This window comes from Tursiops truncatus, chromosome 19 (assembly GCF_011762595.2).
Source record: "Tursiops truncatus isolate mTurTru1 chromosome 19, mTurTru1.mat.Y, whole genome shotgun sequence".
NCBI classification, from domain to species: domain Eukaryota; kingdom Metazoa; phylum Chordata; class Mammalia; order Artiodactyla; family Delphinidae; genus Tursiops; species Tursiops truncatus.
In genome coordinates this window covers 58192126-58203436 of record NC_047052.1, presented here as the reverse complement: position 1 = coordinate 58203436, position 11311 = coordinate 58192126, and the positions used below count along the sequence as shown (strand labels likewise).

The window sequence follows — 11311 nt, the reverse complement described above, 5'->3', positions numbered from 1 at the left end:
GGATTCCCTGGCAACTTTGGGCTGGTCTGTGATTGGCAGGTGGGGATGTCACGTTACATCAAAGCCAGGTGGTCCTTCCCACCCCGAGCGCTCGTCTCCTCCTGTCCGGACGCCAGGATGGACTACGTCTCCCAGAAGCCCCTGCGGCGTGGGCGCAATCAAGGAGGGAGACTTGAAGGTGTGGCTACACCTGCCCGAGGCCACCACTTAGGTGGAGTCCAGCCGAGACCTGGAGCAGCATGTTTCTTTCCTAGCTGTATGTATGGTTATGTTTGTATATGATTCTAATTTATTCCCCACCCCATCCTCCACACTCTTTCCAAAGTGAAACTCCAAGGACTCTCCACTCCAGAAGCCAACATTTGCACACACTCATTACAGGCCGGGCACCGTGCTGGGCACTCTGCCCTTAATCACCCCTTTTGATCCTCACCTTAACTGAGGGTGGGGGCAGGGAAGACTCTCAACCATATCAGGGTGCCCAGAGAGGCCACGGGCGGGGGGCCCAGCCAGAGCCTCCTGGAGGGAGGGCAGAGGTGGGCTCAGCACCACGTCCCTCACCGTCTGGGCCTCCATGCTTCCAAAGGGGGTCCCTGAATGTGGCGTGGACCCTGCAGCAAAGCCCTGGTGAATCACCCTTCACTTTCTGTCTCCTGTCCCGAAATCCTGTCGCCTGGGAAGAGGAGGATGTGTGGGTCCCCTGGGGTAAGGAAGCTGTTGGCTCTCCATTCCCAGGCCTGGCTTGCAGGACACCATCCAGCCCTTTATTGTGTCTTGCTTAATTCAGGACTCACCTCCCGAGGGCTTGAGTTCCCCTGCTCTGCGGCAAGCCAGTCACCCAGTACTCTTTCCAGAGGTTTCTCCCAAGTTGCAGCTATCCTGGCCACGTCACATTCCACCCTGGAGTAGAGGCTAAAATTCGCAAAGCTGGTCTCTGCAAGTCCAGCAGAAATGAAAACACATGCCCCTGCCGTTCTATTCTCAGCATTTTAGGGGCACGTTTACACTTCCTTGTATACTTACTAAACACCAGCAAAGTCGTGCTGGACAGATACCCTGGGTAGTGCAAGAATGTGAGGAAGGCTGCAGTTGCCACCCACATGGCACACCTGAGAGCTCATTCCAGAGAGCAGTGCGGTGGGGCAAGCGGAAGAGGCCATTCAGGAGACCTGGAAGTCTCCCCACCCCTGCGGCTAGTGGAGCACCTCAGGCAAAAGTGGAACTTGGGTTTTTTCTTTTTACCATCCACACAATTCATCCTGAGGAGAAACCCAGCTAAAGTGGTATCGCCAAGGACAGCTCAACCTTTTACAGACAACCAGGACATTTATTCTGAAGAGTTCTGTTGTTGAGAACTCAATCCTTGGTGGACACGAGGGGGCTGATGAGGGAGGCAAACTCCCAGTGTGGTCAGTGTGTCATGGATGATGCACACCCATCAGTCGTCTTGATAGACCTAAAAACATTCAAACCAAAGAGAAACCCGGTTGATATGCAAGTGTAATAACAGTTTCCATCAAGCCTGAACACAAGGGGAGTCTTTCTGGAGAGAGCCTAGGAATGTGACCAGGTGGGCTCAGCTCCACTGCAGTGACAACGCTAATGCCCTACCGACTGAAAACACTAAAACTAACCCCCCCACTTCCACCATACATTGTGGGTTGGCAAGGGCAACACTCACCCCCACTCACTCACCAGGGCCCCTGACAACAGAGCAGCCACTATGTCAAACATGGCTGGCTGCTAGTGTGGTTGGCAGGTGGTCCCTCTCTATGCGGACCGCTGTGCAAGTCTGCTTGAGTGTCCCAATGACACAGCAGTTGACTTTCCCCAGAGAGAGTGAGTTGAGTCCAGGTCGCTCACTGTCACTCCTGCCATATAATATTCGTGCCACAGACCATCCCTGATTCAATGCAGAGAAGAATATGCAAGCAAGGGTGTGGAAGCTAGGAGATGAGGGTCATTAGCAGCTGTCTTGAAGGCTGGTTACGACACTGTCTGAGTGAGAAGCATGTGGAAAAGCTTCTGCTGGTGCTCCAACTTCATCAAGCACCAGACAGTCCATATGGGCAAGGAGGGCTGTGAGCCCAGTCAAAACCCCTCTCTCTCTAGCTTCCTGCTGGGGAGAACCCTTGTGGATGTAGGGGGCATGAGGAGGCTCAGTGAAGCCAAAACAGCATAATCATAAAGAAGTCCATGCCCAGACACATCATAAGCAAAGCTGAAAACTAAAATTTAAATTTTTTGAAAGCAGCTTGAGAAAAACTATGCCTCACATAAAGATTGATACAAAAGATCACAGATTTCTTATCGGATACCATGAAGGCCAGAAGGCAGGGAAACAACATTTTTAAAGTGTTGAAGAGGGCTCCCCTGGTGGCGCAGTGGTTGAGAGTCCGCCTGCCGATGCAGGGGACATGGGTTCGTGCCCCGGTCCGGGAAGATCCCACATGCCGCGGAGCGGCTGGGCCCGTGAGCCATGGCCGCTGGGCCTGCGCGTCCGGAGCCTGTCGCTCCGCGACGGGAGAGGCCACAACAGTGAGAGGTCCGCGTACCGAAGGGGGGGAAAAAAGTGCTGAAGAAAAGAACTGTCAGTCCAAATTCAATATACAATGAAAATACACTTCAAGAAAGAAAGCAAAATAGGGACTACCCTGGTGGCGCAGTAGTTAAGACTCTGCGCTCCCAATGCAGGGCACCGGTTTAGATCCCTGGTCAGGGAACTAGATCCCACATGCATGCTGCAACTAAGAGTTGGCATGCCACCACTAAGGAGCCCACGTGTTGCAACTAAGGAGGCTGCGTGCTGCAACTAAGACCCAGTGCAACCAAATAAGTAAATAAAAAATATATTTCAAAAAAAAGAATGAAAACAAAATAAAGACATCCTCAAATGAAGCAAAACTAAGACAATTTGTTGCAAGCACACCTGTTCTAAAAGCAACGCTAAATAGGGAGTTTAGCATTTGTCAGAAGGGAAATGATAGCAGAAGGAAAATCTGAACCTTGGGAATGAAGGAAGAGTAACAGATTGCGTATGTTCGATCTTTAATATATGTATGATTGTTGAAAGAAAAATTTATAACATTGTCTGGCAGAGTTTCCTTGACAATGAAATGTCATTTATACCACAGGGTTTTAATGTGGTATAAATGACAACCACAGCATAAAGAGAGGAGGGTATCAAAATTCATTCAGTGACATATTTGACATTTGAACATTTTACTGTATATAAATATCTCAAAGAAAACCATTAGAGTACCAAATTAAAAAAAAAATTGAAGAGCAGAGGGTAAAGAGGCTTATATAGTGCTAAAGTTTCTACATCCACTTTAAGTGGTAAAATATTAACTCTTAAGTACACTGTGAAGAGTTATGAATACTGTAATCCCTGGATAAACCCCTAAAAAAAGACCATAAAAAGAGATGATCAAAAGCTCAGTAGATGAACTGAAATGGAACCCGAGAAAGAAATAACCCCAAAGAAGGTAGGAAAGGGGAAACAGACGGACAACAGAAAGAACAAACAGAAAAGAAAAAGGTGGACCAAAACCCAAGCATATCCATTGTTACATGTAAATGGTCTAAATATACCAATTAAAAGAATTCGCCAGAATGAATATTTTAAAAAGAAAATAAGAAACCGCCCTTAAATATAATATAGGTAAGCTTAAATAAAAGAGTGGGAAAAGGTATATAATATGAAAACTACGTCAAAGAATGCTGCAGTGACTATATTAATATCGAACCAAGTAGACTTGAGAACAAGGAAAATTATCGGGAATAAAGAGAGAAATTACACAGTGATAGAGGGCCAATTCACCAAGAAGACATAATTCCAAATATGTATGCATCTAACAACAAAGCCTTAAAATACAGGAAACAAAAACTGATAGAGCTGAAAGAAAATAATAGACAAATTCACAATAATACTTGGAGACTTCAACACCCCTCTCTCTAGAATCAACAAAACAAGAAGACAGAAAATCAGTAAGGTTACAAAAGAACTGAACAACATCATCAACCAACTGGATGTAATGGATGAACTTGCCAATAGTCGATTTTTTTATCCACAAAGAAGTAATTTCCCATGATTTAAAGTAACACAGGGCTTCCCTGGTGGCGCAGTGGTTAGGAATCCGCCTGCCAATGCAGGTGACACAGGTTTGAGCCCTGGTCTGAGAGGATCCCACATGCCGTGGAGCAACGAAGCCCTTGAGCCACAACTACTGAGTCTGCGCTCTAAAGCCCGTGAGCCACAACTACTGAGCCCAGGTGCCACAAATACTGAAGCCCACGTACTTAAGAGCCTGTGCTCTGCAACAAGCGAAGCCACTGCAATGAGAAGCCCGTGAACTGCAACAGAGAGTAGCTCCCACTCACCGCAACTAGAGAGGGGCCACACGTAGCAATGAAGACCCAACACAGCCAAAAATTAAAAAATAAGTAAAGGCTTCCCTGGTGGCGCAGTGGTTGGGAGTCCGCCTGCCGATTAAAAATGGATCGTGCAATAAATGACAAAGGCAGCTCAGAAAACTGTCCACAACCTGCGCACAGGGACAGGACCAGGGTGGAAGCACAGGTCTGAACTGAATGGCCTGGGTGCAAATGTGTCTCCAAATCCATGGTGGGTCACACATTGCGGAATTAACCAGCGAGGGAGAAGGAACCACAGCTCCAGGCAAGAGCCAGGATGCGCCTGCAGGAGGCCTGCATGATGCAAAGTGTAGAAAATCCAGACACAGGCGAATCCCACCTTGGCCGGCACACCTCCAATACTGCATGTCGGGTGGGCCCACGTGGGGCTTGGGGTTGCCCGGGGCCCTGCCCACTGCCTTCACCTGCCCCAGGGTGAGTGGGGATCCCAGTACTGCTCAGCTGTTGGGGGGAGGAGATGAGAGGCCTTGCAGAGGGGAATGTGCCAGAAGGACAGGCCCCCACCTGCCTCATTTCCTTCACGCCTAACATGGAACTGATAGTAACACCACCTACTGCCCAAGTCCATGCGCAGAATGCTGTGAACCACAACAGTAGGTGCCTCATAATTTTATTACTTATTTTTATTTTATTTATGATTTATTATTTTATTATCAATTATTTTACTTGTAAACAAACCATCAATTTAAATATTCGTTTATTACTTTAATGTATTTCTTATTTATTATACTATCTATTTCTAACATTATTTTATTACTTTTATTAATTCGTTGTCATTTATTGCATTATCTGTTTTTAATACTTAGTGTTTTATCCTTTCTCTCATCATTAATTAATTATTTTCACTTTAATCATTTTATTACTTATTGGTAATTTTGTTTGCTAACTATGATTCCATACTATTATTTAAATGTATTTGTTATTATTTATTACATTACTTGGTTTAGTATTTATTTTATTTTAATGTATTTCTTTTCTCTCTCTCTCTTTTTTTTTCTTTTGCCACACTGCCTGGCATGTAGGGTCTTAGTTCCCTGACCAGGGATCGAACCCTTGCCCCCTGCAGTGGAGTCCTAACCACTGGACCAGCAGGAAATTCACAATTTTATTTTTATTTAAAAAATGTTCTTATTATTTTTCCATTTACTATTTATTATTAATTTTCTTCATTTGTTATTCTTTGCTGTTATTATATCATTTATTTTGTTATCTTTACTCTTTATTATTAATTTAGTTTATTCATTCTGCAGTTATTGATTGTTGCTATAGCTAAGACTCCTGAGGCCACATCTGCCCTTTGTCCCGACCCCCTGGAGCCCCGCTTTCCTGGAAATACGAATGAGCTGCGAGGTCAGTGCCCCGCGCCCTCCCCCCCACCCCACCCTCCCGGCCGCCCTGGCTGCGCCTTATCACCCGGCAGACACTCCTGTGGCTGCAGTGAGGCTGACCATGTCTGCACGGGTGGCCCTCCTGCTGCTCTGGGGTGAGGCGTCCTGCCTGGGGTCCCCGGGGCCAGATAAGGGGTGGGAATGAACAGCCATGGGGCCTCACAGGTGGTGCGTCTCCGCAGGTCTCGCCCTGAACCCAGTGACCGAGGAGGCCAAATGTGAGTGGGCCGGGCCTGGGCATGGTGGGCGCTGTGGGATGAACCCCTGCCTGGGCCCCCAGATCTGACACCCATCCCCACACAGACTTCGACACAAGGCCAACCCTGTGGGCAGAGGCCGAATCGCTGCTGGAACCCTGGGCCAACGTGACGCTGACATGCCAGAGCCCCTTGTGGACCCTGGAGTTCCAGCTCTTCAGGGATGGAGTGGCCCAGGGACTGGTGCACCTGGATTCACCTGCCACTGAGTACAGATTCCCGCTGGGAGCAGTGACCGGTGACACCCGGGGCCTCTACCGCTGCCACTACAGCATGGACAGTGGGAGGAGCAGCCTGAGCAACCTCGTGGAGGTGACTGGAGCAGGTGAGTGGAGGGCTCACGGGCCTCGAGGCAGGAAGAGAGGCTGCTGGAGAGGCCTCCCTTCCTCCACTCCTCACTCTCCCTGTTCTCTTCCGGCCCCCTCCCCGACTGGCTGGTGGCCTTGGGTAAGTCAGGTAACATCTCTGAGCCTCAGTTTCCCCATTGGTAAAATGAGGGTGATGTTTGTACCAACCCTAGAAGGCTGTGAGGAATAAATGACTGAATCCTCAGGAAGCGGTTAGGGCAGGCCTGGCCACAGTTGGGCCCTGAACGCGTCTTCCTCTTGTAGTCCCCTGTCCCTGTCTCGGCCTGTCCCGCCACCCCTCCACCCCTCCACCCCCACCAATTCCTTCCATCTCCTGGCTCCCTCACATTTCCATGAGTGTGGAGGTCCAGGTCCGGCTGGGGCCCTGTATCTTCCAAGTCAGGCAGAACCACCCGTGACCCCTGCACCCCACCCCCCGCCCCCGCCGCAGAGCCCCTGCCCCCACCCTTGCTCTCAACCAAACCCGTGCCCTGGATCACACCGGGCCTGAACACGAGACTGCTGTGCCTCGGGGGACTTTGCGGTGTGACCTTCCTGCTGAGGCGGGAAGGTGATGACAAGTTTCTGGAGGTGGCTGAGGCCCCAAAGGACAGGCAGGCCACCTTCCCAGTCCACCGGGCTGGCATCTACAGCTGCAGCTACCGGACCCACGCATCAGGCGCCCCCTCGGAGCCCAGTGCCACTGTGACCATAGAGGAGCTGGGTGAGTGGGTGGACCATCCCAGAGGGCTTCCTGGGGGAGAAGGCTCCTGGAGACAGGGTAGCTTTTACCCTGACCCCCGGCCCTGAATACCCCTGTCCAGGACTGGGTCTGGGAAACAGTGGCCACGCAGTTGCCCCACCTTGATAGTGGCGTGGGAATTTGCCACAAGGAAGGCTGTTCCCGGCGAAAGAGGTCTGGAGGCTGGGCTCCAAGGAACGCTCCCACAGCGGGGGTGGTTGGGACTCTGGCCGCCCCAGTAACTGTCCCTGCCTTGCAGCCACGCCGCCGCCACCCACGCTGACTCTGAATGGCGGGTTTGCCGGGCTCCTACGCCCCGGCTCGAGCGCGACTCTCACCTGCGTGGCGCCCCTGAGCGGGGTGCAGTTCCAGCTGCGGCGGGGCGAGGACGTGCTGCAGGTACCCATGGCCAGTACCAGCCCAGACCGCCTCTTCTTCCAGCTGAACACGCTGGCCCCAGGAGACGGCGGTGTCTACACGTGCCGCTACCGGCTGCCAGAGGAGCTAGCGCTCTGGTCCTTGGACAGCGCGCCCGCCGAGCTGGTGCTGAGCGATGGTGAGCCTGGGGGATGTGGCAGCGGGGAGGGAGGACGGGGGCGCTCTGCCCTCGGGGCAGCGGGAGGAGAGACCCAGGGAAGGGTCCCGGTAACTGCCAGGGCTCAATCCCGACTCATCTGCCCGGCCTCAGTTTCCCCAGCTGAGGACAGAAAAATGAGCCCAGCCTCGTGGCCCCGCGAAGAATAATCGGGTCCACGCGCAAGTCTGGCCATGCAGGCGCTACATGCACGGGGGCCCCCAGCCTCCGGGGTCCGGGTGGGCGCCGAGGCCTCTCTGTTGAGGGTGGCCAGTTTGGGGCTGCAGGACCCGCCAAGGACCAGGGGCGTAAACCCCAGGAGTGGACGCCGGCGGGGGAGGCGGGCGCGGATGCTCCTCCAAGAAAACACGACCCCACACCCGTCTATTTTTGTGGGCACACAAATTAGTTAGGAACAGTGTAGGAGCGTGCGTGAGCGTCCAAGGAGGACGAGGGCCGGGACGTTGGGCGGATGGTGCGGTTTTACGCAGGGCGGTGCAGGCGGGCCTCCCGGGAGGGAGCAGAGGGAGAGGGGCGCACTCTTTCCGGCGGAAAGATGCGGCGTTGGGCGTCAGCCTTGCCGCGTCCTCCCCGCAGGGACGCTCCCGGCGCCGGAGCTGTCGGCCGAGCCCGCGACTCTGAGTCCCGAGCCGGGGACGCTGGTGCAGCTGCGGTGCCGGGCCCCCCGCGCCGGCGTGCGCTTCTCCCTGGTGCGCGAGGGCGCGGGCCAGCGCCGGGTGCACGGTCTCTTGAGCCCCGCGGGGACGGAGGCCCACTTTGAGCTGCGCGACGTCTCGGCGGTCGACTCGGCCAACTACAGCTGCGTCTACACAGACACGGCGCCGCCCTTCGCGGGCTCCGCGCCCAGCGCGCCCGTGGAGCTGCGCGTGGACGGTGAGCGGCGGGCACATTGGTCCGGAGCCTCCTTCTGCCCGTGCGCAAAACGAGGGTGCCCGCCTGTCCCAGGACGCCGAAGGGAAGCGCTCTGGGCCTCGGTCCTGCCCGCAGAGTCGGCGGCTCCTTAGGGGAGCGCGAGGTCGGCCGCCAGGGCCCTGGGACGCCCAGCCTTTTGGCCTGTTTCCAACCGACGTGAGCACGGGGGCTACGTGTAGCGCTTTGGTGGAGGTCGTGGTGAGAGGACCCGGAACTTAGGGTTCAGAGTGCTAACGGCTTTGCACTGGCTCACGCCTTAGGTTCCCTGTGCGACAGGCCTGTCGGCTGTGGTCAGATTATGACCCCACCTCTGCCTGCTCCCAGGCGCCCACGGCGGAGGGCTGAGCTGTAATTCTCCCCGAGCCCCCGCCGGCCCTGGGGTCTGTGTGTTCCTCTGATTTCCTCATCCGGATCTCCTGGGGTCGGAGGTCAGGCAGAGCCCCCCGCACAGGGTCCACCACCAGACCACTGACTGTGCTGTGCCCTCTGCGGGAACCCGTTCCCCTGGCTCCTGTCTTCCTTCTCCTCACCTGTCTTGAAGCCCTGAGTGCCGTTCGCTGGGGACCCCAGGGAGTCTCAGAGAAGGCCCGGGTCTGGGGGCTGCGGGGACGTGTACAGGGAGACACTACGGTTACAGCGCAGTGACCACGGTGTGAGGCCAGCAACCTTGGCTGGAGAAGGGGGCTGGCAGCGGAGCGGGGCTGGGCCGCTGCTGCCTGGGGCAAGGGGCTTCACTTGACCGACCCGCTGCTCTCCCAGGACCCCTGCCCAAGCCGCGGCTCCGGGCCCTGTGGACGGGGGCCGTGACTCCGGGCCGCGATGCTGTCCTACGCTGCGAGGGCCACGTGCCCGACGTCTCCTTCCTGCTGCTACGGTCCGGCGAAGAGGAGCCCTCGGCGGTGGCCTGGACCACCCACCCCTCCGCGGACCTCGTGCTGACCTACGTGGGGCCCCAACACGCCGGCAACTACAGCTGCGGCTACCGCTCCAACTGGGCCCACTCCCTGCTGTCCCAGCTCAGCGACCCGGTGGAGCTCCAGGTGGCAGGTGGAGCTCGGTTCCGTGGGCGCATCGAGGCTCCCGGCCTTTGCCCGGATTCTACCCTCCTACAGGGGTGCCCTTTCCCGCACCTCCTCCCAGCACTAACACTGGCCTAGTCTGCTGGGTGCGTGGCGGGGAATTGCAGGCAGGGAACCACATAGGCAAAGGCCCTAAAGCAGAGAGTGGCCTGGCCAGCTGGGGCACCTGTAGGGAGGCCCAGGTGTGTGTGTGTGGTGGGGGGGTCTTAGCTGGCAGCTGACCAAGCCACTTCCTTCCTGGGGGGTCTCAGTGAGGTCTGCTCTGACTCACCAGGGAGCCTCCTTTCCCTAGCATTTCTCTTCTGTCAAATTTGTCTAGGAAGCTGATTCGGCTGCAGACCCAGGCTGCTGATGGTATCCTTGGGAAGTCCTTTCTCCAGTCTGGCTCTGATCCCTCTTCCTGCAGCTGGAAGCTGGACTTCCCCTGGGGGGAGAGGGCAGGGATGGCTCTTCCTCAACCATGCCAGGAAACAATAAACGTGAAGACAGACTTTAAAAATGTGTCTTTGGCCAATGGCAGCCCTGATGCAGGGGGGCTGGAGTCCCAGAGCCGAGGGAAGTGGGCTGGGATCCTGGGTCTTGAAGGTGGATGGGCTCCGTGTTGGATCCTGAGGGTAGGGGTGCCGAGGGTAGGGGTGCTTCTGGGCCCCCACTTTCAAGACTGCCTTCTTCTGCCTTCTTCCGTTAAGCTACTCCCCAGTCACCTCTGCCCAGTCGCCAGCAGGTGTGGGTGGGCAGCTTGAGGCTCCAAACAGAACTTGACTGAACTGGGAGGCAGTTCAGAGGCTGCATTGTATAGTTCTGTCTTCCCAGTCTGAGTGGCCACCATGTGGTGGTGCCAGACTGTGTCTCCAACCAGAGGCCAGGTCTCCCACATCAGAACTTGGAGCTGTGGGAGGAGTGGGAGTCCTGTCCTTCCCCACTGTCCCTCGATTCTGAGCCCCCTTTGCCCCACCTGACGCCCTCCTGGACTATTGCCCAGCTCCTGCCTGGAGCTTGGCCCTCGAGATGCTGGCATACAGCAGTTGTGTATTAGGCTGGCATTATCAACTAATACTTGATAAACTGGGTTTTTGCCTATTTCTTCTGAGAGGTCTGATTTACTGGCATGGAGTTGCTCGTAACACTCCTGCATTCTTATAGTGCCTGCAGGGTCTGTAGTGATGTCACCTCTTTCATGACTGATGTGGTGTCCCTTCTCCCTCTCTCTCTGTCAGTTTAGCTAGGGGCTCATCAACTGCATTAATCTTTTCAAAGAACTTACTACATTTTGGCTTTGCTCATTTTTGTATTGTCTCTTTTCTACTTTGTGAATCTCTTCTTGTATCATTACTAGTCCCTTCCTTCTACTTACTTCTGAATTAATTTCTTCTTTTTCCTTTTCTTCAGGTGGAAACTTAGGTCATTGACTTTTGGGGTTAAGCATTAGTAACAGCCTAATGTTAGGCTTAAAAATAGGTTTGTGTTACTTTAAATCATGGGAAATTACTTCTTTGTGGATAAAAAAAAGATCGACTATTGGCAGTTCATCCATTACATCCAGCTGGTTGATAT

At 54.0% G+C, this 11311-nt stretch overlaps 1 protein-coding gene across 1 annotated transcript; it reads left to right on the top strand.

Annotated features, from left to right (window-relative positions):
* The first annotated feature begins 45 nt into the window (after window positions 1-45).
* On the top strand, window positions 46-10242 carry A1BG (alpha-1-B glycoprotein). The gene is made up of 8 exons (XM_073796768.1): window positions 46-256; window positions 5707-5787; window positions 6008-6043; window positions 6129-6407; window positions 6881-7153; window positions 7431-7727; window positions 8343-8639; window positions 9438-10242. The coding sequence occupies exons 1-8, from the start codon at window positions 46-48 to the stop codon at window positions 9833-9835; spliced, it is 1872 nt and encodes a 623-aa protein (XP_073652869.1). The 3' UTR covers window positions 9836-10242.
* The last annotated feature ends 1069 nt before the right edge of the window (window positions 10243-11311 follow it).